A 23,238-nucleotide genomic window follows, 5' to 3' on the forward strand; every position below is an offset into this window, starting at 1 on the left:
TGTAGCTCAAAGGAGGATGTAAAGTTCACGCCTGTTCTCACGAAGACCTTTTGATATATACCGCTATGCGGTCCCAATGGTTTGGTGGCGTGCGGGCGAGTCGAAAGAAGCGAGCTCGGTGAATGACGTTGCGTTGCTGGGAAAAACGGCACACGTCAAGGTAAGAGCAAGCGATGGACTGAGGATAGAAATTGCAGAGTCGAGACTGCAGCTAGGCAACAGCGAGAACTGCAAGAACTGCCACGACGACTGGCGAGGGAAGAGCGTGTGCGCGGTCACGAAGCAACGAGCAGGGCGGCCATGGGACGAAGGAACTGGGCGGCGGCAGTCAGTCCGGCGTTGTGCTTGGATCAGAGCATCCGCAGCAGCGAGCGGCGATATCAGATTCTTATTAAATAGTAGTATGCATTTGGCGTTAGTTAGTTTCGCTGGAGGTAGTATTCCGACAGTTCATCCCGACGGGGCAAAAGGGGGGCGCATTTATTCTTAGCCCACGCTGGATCCGGAATAGCGCCGGATTCGGGTGACGGTTAGTCCTTTAAGGAGGCGTCCTTGCAAGTAGTATATAGATGTTTGAATATCGCCATATTATTATTATTGTGTGTGTGTATATATATATAATATATATATACATACGTACGTACCTGACTCTTACATGCTATATGCTATTCAAAGTCTCATAGATACATATCCTCGAGTATCGACTGTCTATAATCAACTATAGTCTGCCTGAGGCGTGCAAAGCGCAGCTGAACTAAGACCGGAAGACCCACCGTTCCGCATCCGTGGCTCTGTTATCATGTCTCACTCCAAATAACTAACTATACACAAGTAAGTATATATATCCCTCGGCCAGGGTCCTGCAACATACCTGAAGCAAGTATCAGCTTCCTACGCCCTCGGTTTTACGCCAGGTCATCGCGTACAGGCCACTCCGTGCTTTGAGGTTCCTACGAGGAGGCAATTCCGGGATCCGTTAGTTAGACCAATACCGGCACAGCGGAAATACCCGCGGATACGGTCTCTCTCAGCGGGTTCGGTAATTTACATACAATAACATCTGTATACAATACAAAATATCCACGTCTGAGTGTGAGTCTGTCTCCGTCGGATGTATAAGGTTCATCCTTGAATCCCTGATACTCTGACACTGTTCCAAGGGTGCACTGTCACATCATGCAATAGCTCTCAGACTATTACCCTGTCCCGTCTCTGTAGTCGTCATCAACGGTGTTAGTGCTACGGAGTAGTACTTAGTTTCCAAGCGCTTAGCGTGGTGACTATTGCCTGTGGCACAGCACCGCAACTGCTTCTATATATATATATATATATATATATATTTTTTTTTTTAAACCGTCATACGATACAACCATGGAAAATGCGGCTCAAGGCATGAGCATCTTCTTACGAATGTAATAAAAAGCCAATCCACATTCATCACCTAAGAAACGAGCTCTCTATCAAGGTAGCATCAACAATAGAAGAGGCTTCCCTTGCCTGGATATCAAGGTGGGTGGGGGGGGAGCCAAGCCCTGCGAACGGCGGCCCCGTTAGCCCTAACAGTGACATTCCAGGAACCATCCATGCATCTAGGAAGGATTCTCTCTTGGTTACATCAGTCTGTTCCTTGAAACAGGGACAAGTCAATCCATCCTCAAAACAGCGAGTGCCAGGACTGCCCAACTGCCTGCCTAGCTCGTTGGCTTGGGTTAGTTACTACGTATGCGACATACGTAATAGGGGGGATACGAATATTACGAATACGCATTGAAGATTCAAGACGTTAAAAAAATGACAAAAGAGGATAGGGCTATCTATGCATAGTTGTTATTGCATGCACATGCAATGCCCATCGGGATTTATTAAGGACGTGCCTGGATATTGCATTCCACATTCCGATGGCTTGCATGTCGTTAACCCCGTACCGTTTTGAGGATGCTCGTGCCTAAGATGTGAGACTAAGGCTGCGGTCAGGCTGATACAAGACAGAGAAAAAAAAACAAAAAAAAAAATAATTTCTATCACCCTTCAATTCATATATCACATTCTCAAATTAACGCATAGGCTCGTATGCAAAGTGATGTATAAAAAACCCTATCTAACGCAATGGTATATGCAAACAAAATGACAGTAAAGGATAAAAGAAAGAAAACACACAAAAGTGATGGAAATCAAAACGCCATCGCCTATGCTTTGTTGTGCGAGTCATTTTAATGCCGCGATTTATATATGCATAGAGGAGTGAAGGAGCAAAATAAAAGAGAAGCATAATCAACATGAAGAGTAGAGGGAAACGGCCGAACCGAATTGAGAAGGCCAAAAAAAAAATAGAAGAATGGAAAAAAGGTGACGATGTGGCCTCGATACATAAATCGTAACAAGAGAAACGAAAAGACCAGCTAGAATATCAAATCCGAGTAGAGTAGATAACAGTTGTTGATATAGGATATACATTACTCATGGTCACCTGATCGTCGCTGCGTAAAGCTTCTGCGAATACTCTGACCCCAAGCTGAATCACCAAGGCTCTGCATCATGTCTTGCACAATGACACTTTCCTCGCGCGAATGGCCGTCGCTTTGCGATGACTGGCCACCCAAAGATTCAGAACGGCTTCGGAACTCAGCATCAAAGTCATTTGTCTGCCGTGGTGATAAGGATGCACCGATCCTTGACCATTCACTGGGTGCTTCATCTCGTACACCGCTGGTGTCGATATGCAAAGATGGTCGAGTAGGAGAGCTGGTAACCGACATTGCACTTGATGTTGGTGAGACTACCGATGGCCACATAATCGGGGTCGGCTTTTGGACAGATTGCCCATCCCCTTTATCTTTATTACCATCATTCTCATGATCAATAAGCTCTGTCTGATCCTCAACAAAGATTTCTGGTATCGAGAATTGGGGAATGGTCGAAAGGCGAGCAGTCTTCCGCTCCTCGATGCGCCTACGAAAGCGGCGAGACCAGTAGAGAGTATCAAAGAAGCCAATGACAGTATTTCGCCGAACAGCTTCTTCAACCCGCTGAAGCCGCGTACGACGACGGAGAAACTCTTCCAGCCGCAAACTTTTGCTATCAACAATGATTTTGTAGTGAGCAAGGATCATCAAGCACATAGAAAACGAAACTCCTCGTTCGGGATCAGCAGACACTAGCACTTCTTCGTAGAAGGCGTTCAATTGCTTTCGCCGAGCTCGAACCTCCTTGACTGAAATGTTTTCAATGATCCGAGCTAGCTTCGAAATATCAACCTCGTCGGTATTCGCGCTCTCGTTGGGATTGAAAGAAATGAAAGACTCCTGACGACCAGAACCCATTCGACATTGTTCTAGAATTCTCTTAACTGTAAAATCACCATTGTAAATGCGCATATCGAACAGCCCGGATAATTCCTAAAAGTCAATGTGAGCCCTCTCATCCCTATTGTATTTGTTTCAAAAGAAGCAGCACTTACTCCTAAAAGTCTCGGAAACTGTTCTTTTGAAATGAATCCGGAACCGCGAGGATCAAAATGGGACCAGGCTTCCTTGAATCGCCGAATTTCGACTCGGTCAATCGTGTACAGACCAAGGCCACTGCTGCGCTGATACACATATGAAAAGCTCTCGAAAATAAGTGAAACAAACAATGACACAAAAAGGTACATGCTGATCACGTTCCACGCAATAAATAGACTGCGAGACCATCCCTCGCTCCCACAGTCTGAGTCCAAAAATTCATCACTTGCCGTACAATACGGAGGCCTCATGCCAGCAAAGTCCTCCATGAATTGGTTCCAACCTTCTCCCGCACTCGTGCGGAAGAGGAAAATCAGAGCTTTTGGGACATCACGAAAATTAATGTTATTCGTTTCGTTCTCTCCAAACTTCGTGAGACCAAACGTCTGCGTCATGGCGATAGCGAACACGAGAAATAAAACGAACCAGGTTGCTAACAAGTTGATGATAGACGTCAAACTAGCAGCAGCCGTCTTGAAAAGCTGATCGAGTTGATTGTTGCGTGGAATGAGCAGCAGGGTGATTGACACTAGAAATAGCTTATTGAGTTGCTGGATAACATTGGTGCTGCTGAGGCCGAACCCTAATGTCACTGTCACTAAAGTTCCAGGTACTGCCAAAAGGGAATAGAGATCCCATGAACTCCGTCTGAAACGAGACCATCCCAGTCCGACGATGCGTATAAAGATATCTGCGACGTAGAAGAGCGTCAAGATTAGGAAGAGCACATCTGTTTGTGGTAATATTAGCGTCTTATAGCAGAGTGATTTAAGGGTATCAGCCAGCATTAATCACCTCTTGTTGTATCCCACAACTGTGGATATGGATACCACTCTAAAGTGAGAAGCAGCAGATGGAACACTAGCAATGTTGTTATAAAACGCGCCCATGTGCCGTTCTTTTTCGACGCGAGCCGATAACACGTCCTGCGCCAACCTTCGGCGGTGGCGTTTTTCGAGCGCTTAGAAGGTGAAATCTGCCGTAGCAGCTTGCGCAATTCGAGCCATGAACGTTGCTCTGCAGTCAAAAAGGCAACTCCAGTCTGTTCCGTGTAGTTTCGCATGAAGACAGTCACAAACAGCGTCAGCACAAAGACCGAACCAAGTATGTTGAAGACGACAAAGAAAAGACCATCAGCTTGTGAAGCGAAAGGTTGAGGTTGTAGACCACGCCCTGTAATACTCTCGGCACTCCATTGAACGTCAATCCAGCCCTCCTGAGACACAATTTGGAAGAGAATGAAGAGGGACTGGCCGAAATCATCGAAATTGTAGTACGAGTTGGAGGCTGTTCTGGGCGCCAAGACATCCCAGTTATACGGCGAACTGTTGAATTCCCCTACACATGCATTGAGGCTCCCTGATATGTCAGAATCGTTGCAAGATATCATTTGCCCATTGAATAGATTCAATCCGTAGATGGCGAAGGGAATGAGGAAACTCAACGAAACGAAGGCAGCCTAGCAAATAGTGTTAATTTCAGAACTCTGAATATGCATGCCTTAAAAGGTACTCACAGAAATAACATTCCATCCACCGACGATGATAACGGAATGAAACGTATCTCTTGCACTATCACTAACGTTAAGCAGCCTCAACGCCCTCAGAGCTTTGAAAGCCCCGACGATTCTGGACACACTGCCATTAGTATACAAAGACGTGAAGACATTGATCCAGAGCGTTACAAGCACAACGCCGTCAAGAAATCCCCAGGAGCTTCGAAGGTAGGCGTTTGGAGTCCAGAAAAAGCCATCGGCAACTACTTTGATGATACCTTCTATCGTAAAGATTGTCGCAAACACGGCATCAGACCAGACAAACCAATTGTGGGTTTCGTATTTCTTGCCCATAAAATATTCCCGCTGATAAAGTGGGGTCGTGATACAGGCCAGCAAGACCATTGCGACAATACAAGCATAGATGAACGCGGAGAAAGAGTACCACAGCGGCTTATAAGGTTCGACTCCTTCGAATCGATGATTGCCGCGGCCTGCGCCGACCATTCGCTGACACGCTCTTCGAATGGGGTTGTTGATTGCAAAGAGGTATAATGATTTATTATACAGCGGATATCGTTGAAGGTATTCTCTTTGGGCTACTTTGCGTTGCTCAGACGCCATGACAACCTCTTTCGCTAGAGTACGAGGATCCAGTTCATCGTATGGCCTCGAAAATTTCAACTTGGAGTAAAAGGGATTGGCCTCTTTTTCAAATAAGGCCTTCCAAGATCTTGTTCCCAATATTGTCGATAAAAAGCTTGACCGAGCTGCGTTCCTCCCCATGGAAGTCTGGTTGGAAGCTTGGGTGTCGAATGAATCAAATTGCTCGTCCAAAAATTCCTTGACTACAGCGTCCTTTAAAAGCATCTCCGTGGTCGCCGGTCCATAGTCTAGAGGTCCGCTATACTTGGCGCTGTCGCGGCCAAATTTGAATATAGACGTCAAAGAAAGGTTGCTTGCCGAGGAGCCAAGTTCCTTTTGTTGTAGAAAGGCCTTCACCTGATGTAGGCGTTTCTGATCCTCAGATACATCAAAGCTTTCTTGGATGACTGCAATAAACATGTTCAAAATAATGAAGTTGGCAAGAATGAACCACATGGTAAAAAACGAGGCCGAAATCCAGGCTGTACCATAACCGGTAGTGAAGTTCGTGCCATCATAGAGGATATCAGTCCAGTTCTCGCTAGAAAGAATTTGGTACATTCCTAGAAAAGCATTGTATATGTTGAAAAATGTGACCTGAATCGAATTCCCACCAGAGTCGTTTTCTGGAATCATACCACGGAACAGCTGCACTGCAAAAAGAGCTGCTAGAAAAGTCATCAAGAAAGCGAAAAGTATCAGGTTAAGCAAACCCACGACGTTTCGAAAGACTACCATGATGAGATCTCTAGTGACAGAGAATAACAGAACGAGACGGTAGATTCGCAAAATTTGGAAAAGGGTGAGAGCCGCATATGCTCGGCCGGAGTCATGAATACGCGGAATTTGTATGATACACGTAATCACCGCGAGAAATAGATCAAAAAGGTTGCGACGGCTCTTATGGAAATGTCTCCAATCCACCACAAAACGTATGATAATCTCCAACAAGAGAACGAATGTAACCGCCGTTTCAGTGTCACTGATAAATCTCTCCGTAGATCGGCTCATGGTCGAGCTCCGAATACACTGTACGATGAGGTCGTACGCAATAAGCGTATTCCATAGCCATTTTGTTTTGTCGTACATATATTTGAGGTTGTTAACTCGATGCTGTTCTACCTCATCATTAACAGGATCCTGAACATTCTCCATGGCGAAAGCGCTCTGTCGGCTCTCCTCCCGAATAACCTGGAACGAGGACGTGATCACGGCAACCAACAAGTTCACCATCCATAGGCTTAGAAGTACGAATCCAACAGCGAAAAACAGTGCAGTTGCTAGGTAATCTGAGTCCGTAGTATAGTATAGGAGGTCGGTGAATGTGTTAGAACTCATGATGACGAAAACGAGTTCAAGGGAATTGAAGATATTGTCAAAACTGACTGTCCCGTTGTACGGATTGGTCCCTTCAATGCACATAGAGCCTTGCGGGCAAAGGTAACCTTTTGGTTCGAAAGAAGAAGGAGTATTATCTGCATAAACCCAAGGTAACGGGGTTCCGGTAGTGTTATCAAGGTAGCCACCACATAGTTGGAACACATTGTAAGGATCATTCATGGTGAAATTACTCTGACCCTCAGGGTCAATCCAGACACAACTTCTGCGAAAGCTGGACTTGAAACTTTGAATTCCAACAATCGCAAAAAGCAACCAAAAGAATCCAATGAGGAATGCGACGTGGAGGAGCAGCGGAGCGGCCTTTTTAAGGCTTCGAAGGATAACCTAGACCATAATTAGATTGAGGGAAAACCGGACTGGAAGATTTAACTCACCGAAGTGCCATCAGTAATGCCCAGAAGTCGGAGTAAACGTAGACAACTGAGCATCTGGAAGATATAAATATTGTGCTTGGAAGCGAAGCCTACTACATGTAGAGCAAACGAGATCCAATATGAGATAACAGCAAGAAAATCCAATCGATTAAAAGAATGTCTGAGGAACGCTCTGTGAGCGAGCCGCTTGCGTGAGCCATGGCGAGGGTCATCTGAAGAATCTGCAGGCGGTTGCAACCCGGTAAAAGTCTTGCGCAGATGGGTGACTTGACTATCCTCGAATCCGACTGATTTCTTCTTCGTTGATGGTCCTCGCTGAAGAGAGAATAAAGTCCTGCCTCGTTCAGACAATGCTTTCTTGTAACCGAGCGACCTGTCCAGGGTACTATACTCTGCCGCATTCCAGATGAAGCCAGAGACTATAATTCTCATGGATAGCTCTATAGTGTAGATGACGAAGATGGCAAACAAGGCATAATCAATCTTCTCTAAGCCCCATCCAAATGACCTCGGATGACTATAGACTGAATGAGCTGACTGGACAGCCAATAATACGGCGTGGACGACAATGACCAGTAAGAGGAAAGGTTCAGTGAATGGGTGTACCAAAACATCACATAGCAATGCTCTTAATCGATTATCCGGACTGAAGATGCCGACGGATTTGCCTTTAAACGGATTGGCATGGGTCCTCCATGGGCCTCGGGGAGCAGCTTTCTCCGCCACATGCTGAGTTCGCTGTGGCTCGTCATCATAGCTGTGCATGGATGGCGAACTTGTTGGTCTATTCTTCAGTGACTCCCTTCGTAATATTGCCTGCTCAACAGGCTCGTTACTCAGGTTAACGACACGTTGCGACATCAGCTGCATGACGGTTCCTGCCCTATGCAAAGCCGAGCCTGACACTGAAGGCGATAATGAGCGCGAGCGAGAAGGGCTACCACCTTCACTGTTGCTGCCCCGTCTTCCTCCTAGCCCATTTTCCAGATTAACCAAGTCATCCCCTAACCGTGAACTACTGATACTATTGCCCAGTCTTATGCTCTGCATGCTCGCCCGTGCTTCCTGCTCGTCGACATCTGTAGCACCGCTGATCGGTTGGAGGTATTTCTTATCCGTTAAACGAGTGGTATCATCCGTCATTATTGTTGAAGAAAGAAAGTCATTCTCAGAGGGCTCTGGGAAGGAAGTCATCATGAATTCTTCGTTTTCGGAACGCCGCGATGAAGCTGTACGGTAACCAAGGCCGAACCCCCCCGGGTCGTCGTCCAAGTCATGGTCATCGAGTGCATAGGGATTATTCTCCTTTATTCTTGTCGAAGATTGCTGCATGACATGCAGACCAACTCTGTCAACAGGATCCGGCGAATCTTCTGCAACGCGCTCGTATGTCTTAAAACCTCCGCCGGTGAGTAGTGACCGCCTGGGCCCATGTCCAGTCTTTGCGCTACTGCTTCTCCTCCTCCCACGACGCTCGCTCGTTGTGTCAAAATCGTCAATTTCATCCCTGGAAAGATTCTGTAAAGGAATTGAATCTTGCGTTGGCGAACTTTCGCCAGGAGCACGATCATGATTGTTGTTGGATGCCATGGTTGCTAGCAGCAGCTTAATCCAATCGCGCGCATTGCCAACGATTTGGTCTGGTTATCGAAACGGGCGCGTGTGCTCATCTAGACCGGTTCGCATGAGGTGGTTATTTTCTGGCTGCTACACTCGCGGAGTGACCTGAAGAGTCAGACTTGCGACTCTTTTCTCCAGCAGAAGTACAAGGGGGGGGGCGGGTATCACGACGGCCAGCTTTGAAGGTAAGCACTACCGGGAGCCTCGACAGCAATCCGATCGGTTTTCCGTGAGTATAGGAGCTGGAGCTGGGAGTAGGAGTAGGACAGAAGGACAGGAATGCACGAATTGTGAATATCTGTGAGGAAACCCCGTGCACATCTAAAAATAATCGGCGTAACATTCACAGTTTAAGACATACAGTTCGCAGACTAACCGGGCTAGTCCAATCAAAAGCAGCCAGTTAGCGCCTCGGCGACGTAATCCACTGAACCCGCTGCAACAGAAGCTGCTGATTCGCCCATTTCTACTCGGTAATTACATGACACGCGTATCCTCCCCACAGAGACCGTGCATTTTACCACACAGCGGTAATAATACAAGACGATGCATCTAAACGAGTTAGTCTGTAATTGATTCGTGGCGCAGCTCGCTTTCCTCGGTTCTAGATCCAGCCACAATGTGTGGCATCCGATGAGCTATGAACGACATAGTATGCAATCTCAACTCTATTGTCATGAGAGCTTCTGGGTTATCAAACTGAATTAATTACAAGAACCAGATTTCATTTTCATCCCCAGGACCAGAAGCCAATCAAACAACTATGATCCCCAGCTATTCATCGGTGTCCATAGTGTGCCCACGACTTTCATCTGTAGCTTGTTTGCGGATTCCTTCTAGGAAAGCCTCAACTGCCACTCCTCCGCCAAGGGGCACACCACCCCGTCTAACAAACCCCCCGTTTTCCACTTGAATATGGAGTGCCTCGCTTATGCTAGGCAAGCCTCCGTCCCTGAGAGCAACTGTGAGGCTACCTAAGCTCTGGGTAAACTGGGGAGACCGCAACACACGTCGGAGTATGTCCTTTTTCTGTTCCAGATCGAGAGACAGAAGCACGGCTTGGGCTGTTTCCGCGTTGACATCAGATGCAGGTATATCGTCGATGTTCTGTGCCAAGAGTAGAAGAGATGGTGGTAGGAAGTTCAAGAGGTTGTCGACTTTGTCGTCGTCGGCGGACTCGATCATAGGAATTGTTGAGGATGGAGAGAGTAGGTCGGCGAGCGTAGTGAAAAGATATTCATCACTTCGAGCTTGCGCGTTCTGGTTGCCTTGAAGTGAATTTAGGAGACCCTGTATCACCGAGGATGCGTCCGGCTGAGCCATAGTAGCCCTATTTACAGTATCCATCAGCGAGTCTGCATAATTACGTTTAAGGGGGAGGGAGGGGCTAAAGTAGTAATTTGTTCAATGCAAGACATGTTTCTTCTTCTTCTTTTTTTTTTGTCTTTGGGTAGCGATTCCCTTAACAAGAAGCATGCATTTCACAAAACGCCTCGTAACAAGAAGATGATCGTCAAATCACAGCGACATGTTAAATATAAGGTCCTCAGAGAGTTGTACCTACGCTCGACCACCATCTGCGCCCCCTTCACGGGACTCTTCTCCCTCCTCGCGAATGTCTCCTCCTGTTGCGTCAAAGCCAGCACCACCGCTACCGCCCTGGTTATCACTAGGGTGGTGCGATCCTTCTACATCTTCCATAGTGGCATCATCGTCGCCGTCAGAACCGCGCTCGTTACGAGGCAAATTCGCAATCTCTCTTTGGACATCAATCTCTTCTCCTTGTAGCAAGGTATTGACAATCTCGCCTAATTTCAAATCTCGGGGACTGAAGTATGCAAGGTCGCCCCGCTCATGTTGGCTCTTGGACTGGAGCCAGAACAGGTACCGTTGTGAGCTGGAAGAGAACTTTAAAACGTAGATACGCCCATTTGTCGGGGCCTGGGTGGCTGATTGTGTAGATCGGTAGGGAGTGAAGGTGCCGTCAGAAGGCACCATCACCAAGTCCAGTTCAGGATCCGTGAGTGCTGCAGATCGAGGGCGCCAGCAAAAGTGAATAAGATCATCTTCGGAATACAGATAGATATAGCCTGGAGTTGACTTCGGCTTGACCTGGGGCGGGCTGGCAGTAGTCTACGGATTCAAGCAGTCAGTGTTTGGTTTGGCAAGCTCCGCTGCGTATCAACCAGGGTTGCACGCACCTCGAGGTCACAGATCCCCGCCTTAAATGTGATTATCGGTTCTGCTATCGACATTTTGGTATGTGGTCAGGATGCGAGAGGCAATCGAAATAAGTAGACAAAGGTTGGGCCTAGGAGGAAGCCAGGCTTTTGCAGTTGTAAGCTCAGGTACGTCAGAAGCAATACCTATTGCTAAGACGGTAACAAAGACCCAAGGCTGCACCAGGTGCTTCTGCGGCGCCCGTAGCCGGGAATCTTGCACTGCTGGGCCGCCTGGCGCGCCGTAGAGAGCCAGCCAATGGTCAGCGCAACTCGGGCTTGGGAGGCCGCCGAATCCGCACTAGCGCATTTCGGTTAAAGGATAGGGCTTGAGGTGCCCACAAACCCTCACGATTTCCCGCTCTGGGCCACACCAAGTCTTCTCTCCGACTCAACAACCATTATCGTCGACAACACACCCAATTTCTTTCCGGACACGTTCTTCGTCACATAACGGGCAAATATGTCGGACGCTCAGACGAAGAAGTTTGGAAAGGGCGAGCGGACGGTCCCTCACCACAGCCAGAAGGCTCAGAAGTGGTATCCCGTGGACGATGAGTCGCAACCAAAGAAAGTTAGTTGGACCCTTGAATATGACGGTTGAGAAACAGTGTTTTGCGAGTTTGCGATTATTGTGGGAAACAGTCGAACGCGCTCTCCGGTCTTGACAAGGCCGATCATGGTGGAAGAGAGGAGATTCGCCTTTTGCGACTTCGCAATGGTGTATATCTGCAAGCAAAGATTGAACGCCGCACCAACCACACCGTACATTCTCGCAAGACGCTGCAGCTTCTCAATTGAATTCTATGATCTAGATCGAACTGTTACTGACATTCCCTTTTCTCACAGGTCCGCAAGACCGTCCGCCCCGCCAAGCCTCGCGAGAGCCTCCAGCCTGGTGCTATCCTGATCCTCTTGGCTGGTCGTTTCCGTGGCAAGCGCGTTGTCCTCCTCAAGCACTTGCCTCAGGGCGTGCTCCTCGTCACAGGTCCCTTTAAGATCAACGGTGTTCCTCTCCGACGAGTGAACGCTCGCTACGTGATTGCTACCAGCGGCAAGGTTGACCTCAGCGGTGTCGATGCCGCTACCCTCGAGAAGGTGTCTGCTCCCGAATACTTCACCAAGGAGAAGGCCAAGGAGAAGAAGACCGAGGAGGCTTTCTTCAAGCAAGGAGAGAAGCCAGAGGTACGTCCGATAGAATACGGTTTAAAGAGCTAGTCATGGTTGAAAGCCATACTGATCGCAAATTGTCTTAACAGAAGAAGAAGATCACCAGTGCTCGCGCTGCCGACCAGAAGGCCGTTGACCAGTCTATCTTGGCCAACATCAAGAAGGAACACCTCCTCGCCAGCTACCTTGCCACCAGCTTCAGCCTCCGGAAAGGCGACAAGCCTCACGAGATGAAGTGGTAAATTATGACGCTTGCTTTAGGGGCTATGTTTTTCGATTGATGTGCAAAAAATAAAAAAACTTTCTATCAACACATGAGAAAGGAGGATCCGGCGTTTGCAAATGGGCTTTTGTCTCTCCATACCGTGTTGTGGATATGGGTGGAATGAAAATGCGCGAGTGGGGATGAAACATCATTTGCACTGCTTTATCTTTTTTTTTTAAAAAAGAATTCTTTCACATGGGCTATCATGAGACACATGTAAACTCGATCTTGGAAGTCAGCAACTTCCCATCTCCGTTAGATTTTTTTTTCTGTGTGTGTGTGCTGCTCTGCTACTTCTCTACGATCCAGATACCGCACAACGAGAATCCAACCCAAACTTTTTTGTTATCCACTGTGCTATACATTTTATTTAATGACATTAACTACATCCTTAGCAAAGTCCGCGCCATCTATATATTAGGTATATCAAGCATTCTTGTTGCCCTTCTCCTCGTTTTTGCTCGGTTCGCTTCTTTAGCAACAGCATCCCCCATATGACTCCTGGCATCTTCAACCGCCTTACGAATTTTCTCTTCGATGTTAAGATCGGCAATTTCAGCTCGAACATCGTCCTCGATTGTGTCACTAGCATCCGGTATTGAGCCACCCACCCAGTCCAGGACTCCCCATGCGCCATAATTCCCGTCTCCGCCGGTAATGACATGCATTTCTGTGCGGCGCGCCATTCCACTCAATAAAAGTCCCACGGGCAGCGTAGAATAGCCGGAATGCGTAAAAGTTTCCTCAAGAGATACGAGGGCGAGAAAGACCATGTATGTCGTCATGTGGAAGCGGAAGAGCGCTGTAGGCAAGTAGATGGGGACAAACTTCCAAAGTAGGTAGCAGAGGGGATGGTCGTAATGCGCTGTCAAGGGCCAGGGAGCCCTCAGACCATGATACCAGGTCTCATGCAGTCGAGAAAAACGGAAGTTTGGGTTATGAAGTATGAAACGATGAATGGAGTAGTTTAAGATCTATATTTTCTCAAAAAGTAAAGAGAGCGATGAATAAGCAACAACATTCCCAAGTAGTTAGAGGGGGGAGTATGTGTCAACTGACCTCCCTCGCAATAAATCCCCTTGCAACATCGATTGTGATTCTCCAGGGATATGGCAGTCCCACTGCGACCTTAATGACGCTTCGCCAACGCAACAACCTAGTCAGGGTAAGTTCAATAGCACTCTGCACCGCGATACCGAGCAGAATATTGAAAAGAGACCATCCCACAATCTTAGCTTCATTGAGGGTTGGCTTTCGGCGCTTATGGCCTGACGGTAAGCCAACATTACCCTGCGCCTTGAAGCTGAGAGACGCGGACGGAAGTGCAATGTCGAAGAGAAAGAATATGACTGAAGGAACCAGATAGAAGATGAGCCGGACTGCCAAAGTGCCAAAAAGCTCTACCTTAAGCGGCGAATGCGATAGCACGAGAGTTGTCCATGTCATCCAAAAAAAGAGAAAATTGAGGCTGGTGGTGAAAAGCATTGTGGCGGATGCGAAGCTGGTTTTGGATGTTCCAAGCTCAGAGCCAGGTTCTCATAAAAGTACATCAAAACGAAGAATACACATGATATATGCACATCGAGTAGATTGCTAAACTATCCAAGAATCTTAGGGTTGCCAGTCGTGACGTCAACGGGAATTGTGACAATTGTCGTGGAGGCACGTGATCGCAGTCGGGTAATCCGGGGTGGTCGTGCGAGCAGCTGATTGGTCGAATGCCGTTCTATATACGCTATATTCAGGAATGCTTTCTGTTCCATGAGATTTATAGCTATACACTTATATATGTATATGTGTATAATAGCATTTTGCAGTGTCTGTTTCAAGAAGGCCAACTCCTGCTGCTTTTACCGACTAGAAGTTGTCGTATTAATCGAAATACTACACATTCCGTGTATGGTTTACTCGTCTCTCTAGGTAAATAACTACTACATCAGAAAAGAAAAGATGACTGTATTTTTGTCAAAAGCAGCATGAGTGTTGAGCGTCTAGCTACTAGTACAGCAAACAAAACATGTCCATATCCAATGGCTCGCATGACATTAAAACCAACACCTCTACCAATGCCCAACGACAAACCCAGATTGTTGAAAGAAAATGTCTATTGTTAATACAACCAATATCAGCGAATACGAGAACACACACCCCGCTATGCATAGAACAATTATGTTCTCATCGACGCCATCATCAAACTTGCAAATCCACAAACAATTTGATGCCCAATATTTACCTAGCCATACCTAGGTACCTTCCAACCCTCGTCAGCCAAATTTAATCGGTTGCTCGTTCCTTTGCGCCCTCCAAAAGTTTGCTCTCTCGCGCCACTCTGTTGTTAGCAGATTTGGCCATGCCTTAAGCACTTCCTCTGAGAATTCCCATGACATCACATTCAGATAATCGCGGCCCCAGATGGTCAACTGTCCCAAATCCTCCGTCTCGTACACAAAGGTGCACACCTCCGTTAAGAAAGTATTAGCTATTTCGACCCCGGCCCGTATCAACGAGTCTCGCAAGGTCGGCGACGGTATCAGGTCGATGTAGGCGTGGTGTGGTCTTTGTAGCTGTAGCACGGTCGGCCGAAGTGACGGAGGTAGTGAGGGACCTAACGCAGCAAGAGCCGACAAGTGGAGGCGCGGGTTTGTGAGGATATTTAGATCCAGGACGGGGGATAGTCGCATGTGCAGATCACGACGAACAGTGGCGATATCCTGGGGGAATAGCGCGCAGAACCGTTCCGGTTCGTCGTGTGTCTGGGATGAAGACTTCACGGTTTTGTCTGCCACTGGGTCATGTGTAGAGTTATAAAGGTCAAGAGAACTAAAGGGACTTGTAGGATACTGTAACGGGCTCGATGTCAAAGCAGCAGATGGGAAAACAGACGCATCCAGGGGCGGCGTCTTGGTATTATATAAACGAAGAGCCCTGTTCTCGGTACGCAGTTGGTTTATCTCCTGTCTCAGACTCTCAACCTCCTCGGCATGGGTAGATGAGCGTTCCTTGTCAGCACGTTCTAGAGATTTGAGGTGCTCTTTTCGGCGTTGCCCTGCATGCCCGATTAGAAAGAGTCCCAACCATATAAAACACACATCAAGAAAAAAAAGCTTTTGTGTGATAATCGGAAGGAATTCTTACGAAAGAGCCGTTGGGCATTTCTGTTGTACTCTCTTTTCTTTTCTGTCTTAGCCGAGTCTCCAGAGTCTGACATGTCCGGAGACGAGGATATAATACGGGGGGGGTTCAGGACTGTCCACCCAATTAGAACGTGCAAAGTAAATATCACGAAGAGGTCTACGACTCCTTTATTCCTCACCTCAAGAACGCCGGCCTTGGGGGCCTCTAATGAATCTTTTTAAGGTTTTCCTGAGAGACAAAATGATAGCGGGCTTGTTTTCATTCAAGGACAGACGCAGAAAATGCAGTAGAAAGGTCTGGAATGCAACGGGGACAAAAAAAAAAAAAAAATAGGAGAGAAAATATGATGAATAATAACATTAACAATAGTAGAAATAAAAATAGCGGATTACCGTAGCCTGATGCAAGTACTCTACAGCCCATGACACCTTACAGGTAGGCAGTGGGCATGGAAATTAAGTACAGAACCACACAAGTGCTGATTACCCAGTAGTAGTTCAATGAAGCGGATAAGTTTACGAGCACTCTGCATAGTACCTTTTGTTTCTCTCCCTCGTTTCTTTTTCCCCCTTCAGCCCATCGCCCCCCGGGGCTGCTGTCTTGGATGCCACGGACCGAATTAATAAGCTTGAATAGGAAAAACTTCGCCGGCGTTCTTTATACAGCATGCTCTATAGATACACTGTGTTTTTCTCCTCGCATGGGTGTACTGTATCTAATGCGTTGGTAAGCCTGCTTTGTCAGATTTAAGTAGAAAACTAGTTAGGCTAGTTGATCCTGACTTGCGTAGGCGTGCTCCCTCGGTTACACTTCACCTGCGACCCCGTGCACTGATTTATCTTATGATGAAACAAGAAACTAATCTAGTCTGGTTCTTATTTGCATAGATGCTAGATACTTCTAGTTAGTTGGTTGGTTGTCAAATTATAGGCTCCGACTAGGCCCCTAGGTCCGTGGACATTGTAAGTTTGTAACTAAACCATGCACGTAAGGTGTATAAACCTTTTTGCTCCGTGAGTATACATAATCAATCTTGGAAGTTCAGGTAGGTAAAAGAGACACGTAGGTGCCAACAGGTAAGAAGACATTAGGTAGCAGTATATCGATTACCCTCATAATAACTGTACTCCGCTGAATAGCGATAGGTGCGTCGTAGAATAAGCTATGCTTAGGCTTGCCAATGACCAGCATACTGTGCTGGATCCCATTCCTGCCATACAGATGGAGTCTCCCCGGCAGCCCATTGGAATCATGACCAAGAGCTTGTATAATGTCACTTGCCAACTGAGTTGTCATGCTCAAGATGCCAAACCACCTGAAAGGTCTGACGAAGCTGGTGTTGATTTGTCTGGCCATCAATGGTCTAGCCCCTAACCTATACAGAGCCTGAAGTCTTTCTCCTCTACCTGGAGTAGCAGTGATCTATTAATGCCATATGTGATAGCATCAAAATCTCAAATTCTACTGCCCTTCACCTTCTCGAGACTGAAAAAAGCTCTTCGATCTCGCCGATTTGCCTATTGTAGATGAAAGAAACTCAGTTCTTGTCGAAACTGTACTCTTTCTCTTTCTGTGATAGAAAACAACAGTAGTGTCATCGCGCTTCAGAATAGGTGATGAGATATTACCTCCTAGACCTCGATGTCTGAAAGCATAGTAGAAGCTACCTAGGTATCAAGCGGATATCCGTCCCAGCAAAGCATTGTGCAGACGTAACATGAGCAACTTTTTTTTCAAAATCGTCAAGATCATTTTCCACGAAGGTTATTGTCCAGGAATTTTGATATCGAGGTCACAACAGTTCTTTTCTTGGCCAGGGGTGACCCGTAAGTCTACTGTTGTTGATTTGAGATGATCCATTGGATTGGTTAGTTTTCCAATCATATAACGACAATTGAGGGTGCTTCTGACAGCCGGACAAGAGCCCCAAAATCAAATTACGCTGATACTGTCAGTGATAGGTTACGGTCGGTGAAGTCTCTCTAGATCTATTGCGCGAATTTGCTTTGGCATATAGTACGACTGGAAAGAGTAAGCATTTTGCACGTAGATAGCGAGTTTCCCTGCAGCGTCTGAAATAAAGTGATTGATCTTCGGGTCTTCGAGAAGTGTCCTTAGTAATTAATTGATAATCGCTCAAAACAGCGTGAAGATAAAGCAGTCCAGACTTACTCGGGAGACTATGTGGTGTCTGACGGTTATCCTGGTGTATGTGTCTGCCATTGCAAGGCTGTCTAACCAGTTGGTTATGGTGAGAATCCAGATTACGTTGTTTTAAATGACCTCGAGAATGTAGAGGGGCCAAACGAATATCGAGCTAAGTTTCATCAAATACAGTTGCCCTCAGCCAGCATGTAGGAGGTCACTCAGTGATCCAGGATGCATCTGGCTTCCACGTCCCCCAGAACCCAACATCTGTTAACCTAGTGACATACTAAAAATATTCCGGGGTAATATTATCATGGGCATGCTTGGCATGATCAATCAGCGTCTGTGGGTACTCAGCCAGCAGCAACGGAAGCTGAGCGACGTACGCACATATCATTGATGTAGGTAGTTCAAAGAAAAAGCAAAACAACAAACACATGGGACTGTCAAACATGAAGTCAACCAAGTATGGCATATCAAAAGTGCAGCGACACTGGGAAGTTCTACTAGGTACTTGACTTGAGATATTTCTACTCATTGGTTGGACCTGAAGGTGTAAGGGACTTCCTATTCTCATCAAAGAATACGTTATTGTGCCATTTAACTCGTGGATAAAAGAAAAATTTTACACCAGAGGGCCAAGGGATGAAGTTGTAGATATCAAATGGGACTTGCGTGTCCTCGCATGGGTGAAAGTCAACGAAAGAAGCAAATCAAAGGCTGCTGAAGAAGGATGAAAGATAAGATGATCCGTTTCCAAACGGACACTGGTCATTAATCGGTGAAGCATCAAAGAGGAAATTGTAGACAGGAGCCAGCTTGTTACATCCACTACATCAGAGAAAGGAAGTCGATGAGATGATGGCAATTTGCGAAGAGACTATCAATTTGTGTACGGATCATTATGCCCACATATTACATCACTGAGTGTAGGTCAGGACAAAAATTACCCAACTTGATGATTTCCATTCCCACTGGAGAGAACAAGAACAATAAATAACAACAAGAAGAAAAAGAAGGAAGGATCCAATGGAATCTTCTCATCTTGTTCTACCTAGTTTCTAATTAAACAACTAATTGTCTCCCTTTGGAACCCCTCTTCTGTTTGGATTCTAAGAGAAAAAAAAAAAGGCTGCAGTTCAGGGTTTGAATTGAAGATGTATTTCCTATCTAGGAAGGTGGAAGAAATATTTCCCTTCCTGGATTAGCATCAGGTGTTCCCCTCCCCCGGCCTTGCATAAACAGTGGTTTCCTATGTGCTGACTCATATATAACTCACTTCCTCAGCCATCCAGTTGCTTTTCTTGCAAGTTGCCCCAGAAAAAGAGAGAAAGGGGAACAAAAAGCAGAGGCTACTACGCCGCAACCCTGAAAAACGGACCCCAAAAACGAACATGAAGCAACAACGCCTTCGGATCAGGTGGCTTTAAGTTAGGGGTTTTTTTTAAGCTGATATTTTCCACGCCATGACCACACGGCCAGTCGAGTCAGGTTATATGAGTTGGACCAATGCATCAACCCCTGTTTCAGTCCCCAGATTATCATATTTGTGATTCAGGTGAAGTTTGTTCATTTATGGCGCCTTGGCAAATGATGATCTTTTCAGCTACTTAGTACGTAGTGCGCCTCTCATCTAAAAGTAACATGATAATATAGTAAGGGTAATCTATTTGTGCTATGACATATAGCCATCCAAACAAGAAAGTGTATGCAATCAGTGTAGAGTATCACGTAGAGAAGAAGACTCAGATCACGATGTCCTTCTCCGTGGCGTACAAGCCCTTCAATACTTTTAACTGGCCAATAGCCCCAGCTTGCTTATCTTTAGCGCTGTTGGGAAGATTTATAATAGCACTTCTCAGCAGTGCTAACCCTGCATGGCCCCAGAAACCAATGACCCGATCAGCAGAGAAGCGCAACATCGCATACAGAATATAGAAATGCGTTTCCTGAAGTTCGCTTGAAGGAACCGAGACAATTTTTGCGACAGTCCTCCAGAATATATGGTTCGGAAACGGGTTTTTGCGATTGGTTTTGCCAAAGTTGCGTAGTGTGACAGCTGCAAAGCCACCGCCTAATCCGACCATGCGTTGACGGTGATCTGCCTCGGACAAAAATGGACCCCCGGGCTCAAATCGCTTCCATCCCAATGCTTCCTTACCAGCCGCCGTCTTTTCATCGCCGTAAAAGCCCCACAGCGCAGGGCAAGATGCTCGGTATTTCGCCCAGAAGATGTCTGAGAAGGCAAACCCCTTGAAGCCGAATTGTTCAGCTGAGAAGATCTGGGCCACAACGACGCCTAGCGGCTCTGCATACTCGAGTTTGATGCCAGCTTCATTAATAAGCTGCGAGACGACGGCTTTGACGAAAATGTTCAGCAAGTATACAAAGACTGCTGAAACCTTGGCTTCTTCTTCGGAGAGGTTTGCAATTTGCTCGGGGGCGTGTACAAAGAAGCGACGGGCATCACAAGGTATTGGAATTTCCTGGGATTTGCGAAGCACTTCTCGAATTTCATTCACCTATGGTGAAGGTCAGAATCTCTGATAGTCCTGGCAAGACATCTAAAGCGGGGAAACATACCTGGCCCTTATTCGCGAGGTTTCCTTGTCCCTCTCTTAGTTGGCCGATGCATTTAGTGATGGCACGACGGTAGTCTCCAACCGTACTTTTGAGTGCCGGATCTTTCTTTCCTTCGCCAAGAACAAATTTTCGTAACTCCTTCAGGTATTTATGAAGTTCCAGATATTGCTCCTGTTCCTTGACTTCTTCCTCTGTATTAGTCCTGGCACCCAGAGTCTGTCGTCGTTTTTCTTCTTCTTCAGCCTTCTTCAAGTCAGCTTGACGCTGACGCTCTTTTTCTTCCGCCTCTTCACGTTCACGGCGGGCTTTTTCTTTTTCAGCAGCCTTTCGTGCTTTTGCTTCAGCCTCGGCCGCTAGGCGACGCTCATTCTCTTCTCGCGCGACCCTCTCTGCTTCTCGACGAGCCTCTTCTTGACGCTTCCGTTCCGCTTCCTCCCGTTCCCTGCGTTCTCGTTCCAGGCGCTCTTGTTCTTCTCTACGACGCCGTTCTTCTTCCTGCCTCTGCTTTTCTTTCTCTTCTTCTTCTCGTAGATGTGCCTGAAGAACAATCTCTGCCTCGCGGCGATGTTCATCATAGTGATCGTATGTTTTCTCTATGGCGGAATAATAGTATTCCTGATGCGCACGATCGATCTCATCTTGCTCTTCCTCAAATGATTGTGCGTGATAGTCATAGACTTTTTTCAAATCCTCGTGATGCAACCGTATAGCTTCGATATCTTTTGCAAGGTCGATAAAAAGCTGTCGCGAGGGACTATCGATCGCCTTCCCAATGCTCCGCCTTCCGACCATGATGTTAACTGAGAAACCAGACGGTAGAAATAGAAATAGGTGGCAATAGGCACGCTGTATTAAAAACAAGCTGACCAGCAGCGGTACAAGAGACGGCGCAAAACGTAAAAGGTAGTCGAATAGACAATAACCAAGTCGTGGGAGCGGTAATCAAGAGAACCAATTACTCTTTCTGGGGCAGCCGCATGGCAGGGAGAAAAAAGAAGAAAGGAGAGGTGCTTGTTAAGTCGCTTCGGCTCTAGATGGAGATTGTCCTAGTTGTGTCTGGTTGCTTGGTGTACAACTATAATGCGCGGCGAAATCCCTCCTTCGCTTGTCAGATAGTATGGCACTTTCCCAACACCCGGCAACCCGTACAGCATGTGCGTTATTGTTGAGCAGCGCGTGCCATTTCGTGACTATCGCGGACGAATTCGCATGGGGTGAGGTCTTCACAATTGGTCTAAATGAAGTCTCAGATTTAGGTATCAGTTATCTGGAGCGACTCTTTCTGTTAGCTAGGTTCTCGCGGTTAAAGAATCCTTGATGCACGAAGTCCGAAGAGCACCTGGCTGGCAATCACTCAGTACCTTTCAGCCCGTTGCGAAGTGAAGCGCGGGTGTAATTGGGCGAGAATGGCTTTGGCAGCGGTCTTTTCCATGAAGTTGCTGTTGCTCTTGTCGCGTCCCGACGTGCATAGGCAGATGTTATTGGCTGGCTCCAGTTTGCATTGTTTGTTTGTTCGACGGTTCGAGGTTGGGATGGTCTCGAGAGGCAACCAGTGACTTTCTTTCTTCTTTTACTTGCGTGTTCTGCGATTATTCCACATAACAATGTCTGCGATCCTGCGTAGACCCCGGAATTTCCTTCCATTCTCTCGCTCGGTCAGTTGCAGTATTATCACGTGATCAACCTCGAAGTCTGTTCCACACTCTGGCAGCGCTAGCGACCTAACTGAAACCGTGCTGATCCTACGCAACGCGAACCGGGGGGCGATAACTACACAAATGCGAGCCGATTAATTAGGATACTCTGTACAACCAATATGGACACGTTCCGCTCGTGAAGTCATCGTCGGCATTCCCTCTCGCCGAAATGTGTCACGGACGAAGACCCCCGGGGGGGGATTGAAGATTGACGGAAGTTGGCCTGAAGGTCGGTCCATAATAATAATAATAAAGAGAAAAACAATTAGGGATTAGGGGTCTCTCTCGGAGTCTCAGCACATTGACCACATCATCCTTGAAGATGCACTAGGCGGCCACGCTATTTTTGCTACCAAACTCCTTTGGGTCCCTTTCAGCCTCGACCCTCTGTGAGCCTTGAGGCAAATAGACTCGAATAGAGATCTCATTGAGGGCTGTAGTGAGGCAAACAGAGCGTGGATATTTCTTCCATAGTCATGCTGTAGAAAACCCAACCTCCAGTGGACCGACTCAGGGGCTTACATAACGTGGCGTCGATTGGTCCCCGCTGGCTGCTGTTCCCGTCGCCTAAACTAGTATCACAGGAAAAGCCGCTGGTTAGTTCACTCACGACCGACTAACTAACTGCATTAAATCTGGCAGTTCGTCTTCGTCATTATTTTTCTCTGCTTCTCCTCCTCCTCCTTTTCCTTCCCTCCCCTCCTCGCCTCTTCGTTTGCCATCCCGCCCTCCTTCCCTCATCACTCCTTCTAGTATTCTTCATTCAATGCAGGCCAGAGCGTAGCTTTGTCGTTCTCTCAGCACAGTATATTAAGGGTGAAACTCTCGCTCTCCTTTTGGGTTCCGCTTGCTGCCGTACCCGCTCAATCGGGAAAAGGCCAGCTCGACTCCACGACGGCTCCTTCCCTCAACTTGGAACCACAACTGGAGCTCTCTCTCTCTCTCTCTCTCTCTCTCTCTCTCTCTCTCTTTCTCTTCTTCTCCCT

The 23,238-nt window shown here is 47.0% G+C and overlaps 6 protein-coding genes across 6 annotated transcripts; 1 reads left to right on the top strand and 5 right to left on the bottom strand.

The window, feature by feature from the left end:
- Window positions 1-2,453: 2,453 nt before the first annotated feature.
- On the bottom strand, window positions 2,454-9,005 carry UA08_04546 (hypothetical protein; the record flags this gene model as incomplete). The annotated part of the gene is made up of 5 exons (XM_020267359.1): window positions 2,454-3,395; window positions 3,458-4,230; window positions 4,437-4,959; window positions 5,017-7,365; window positions 7,416-9,005. 5 exons carry the CDS (start codon window positions 9,003-9,005, stop codon window positions 2,454-2,456), a joined length of 6,177 nt encoding a protein of 2,058 aa, XP_020120066.1.
- An 804-nt stretch (window positions 9,006-9,809) lies between these two features.
- Window positions 9,810-11,290, bottom strand: UA08_04547 (hypothetical protein; the record flags this gene model as incomplete). The annotated part of the gene is made up of 3 exons (XM_020267360.1): window positions 9,810-10,365; window positions 10,600-11,168; window positions 11,237-11,290. The coding sequence occupies 3 exons, from the start codon at window positions 11,288-11,290 to the stop codon at window positions 9,810-9,812; spliced, it is 1,179 nt and encodes a 392-aa protein (XP_020120028.1).
- A 427-nt stretch (window positions 11,291-11,717) lies between these two features.
- UA08_04548 (hypothetical protein) lies at window positions 11,718-12,666 on the top strand (the record flags this gene model as incomplete). Its single annotated transcript, XM_020267361.1, has 4 exons — window positions 11,718-11,828; window positions 11,900-12,019; window positions 12,104-12,439; window positions 12,514-12,666. The coding sequence occupies 4 exons, from the start codon at window positions 11,718-11,720 to the stop codon at window positions 12,664-12,666; spliced, it is 720 nt and encodes a 239-aa protein (XP_020120029.1).
- A 433-nt stretch (window positions 12,667-13,099) lies between these two features.
- Window positions 13,100-14,174, bottom strand: UA08_04549 (hypothetical protein; the record flags this gene model as incomplete). The annotated part of the gene is made up of 2 exons (XM_020267362.1): window positions 13,100-13,663; window positions 13,749-14,174. 2 exons carry the CDS (start codon window positions 14,172-14,174, stop codon window positions 13,100-13,102), a joined length of 990 nt encoding a protein of 329 aa, XP_020120026.1.
- A 779-nt stretch (window positions 14,175-14,953) lies between these two features.
- On the bottom strand, window positions 14,954-15,897 carry UA08_04550 (hypothetical protein; the record flags this gene model as incomplete). Its single annotated transcript, XM_020267363.1, has 2 exons — window positions 14,954-15,735; window positions 15,825-15,897. The coding sequence occupies 2 exons, from the start codon at window positions 15,895-15,897 to the stop codon at window positions 14,954-14,956; spliced, it is 855 nt and encodes a 284-aa protein (XP_020120027.1).
- A 3,820-nt stretch (window positions 15,898-19,717) lies between these two features.
- UA08_04551 (hypothetical protein) lies at window positions 19,718-21,347 on the bottom strand (the record flags this gene model as incomplete). Its single annotated transcript, XM_020267364.1, has 2 exons — window positions 19,718-20,494; window positions 20,556-21,347. The coding sequence occupies 2 exons, from the start codon at window positions 21,345-21,347 to the stop codon at window positions 19,718-19,720; spliced, it is 1,569 nt and encodes a 522-aa protein (XP_020120024.1).
- Between the last annotated feature and the right edge of the window lie 1,891 nt (window positions 21,348-23,238).

Source organism: Talaromyces atroroseus, assembly GCF_001907595.1.
Source record: "Talaromyces atroroseus strain IBT 11181 chromosome Unknown scaffold_5, whole genome shotgun sequence".
Lineage (NCBI taxonomy): Eukaryota > Fungi > Ascomycota > Eurotiomycetes > Eurotiales > Trichocomaceae > Talaromyces > Talaromyces atroroseus.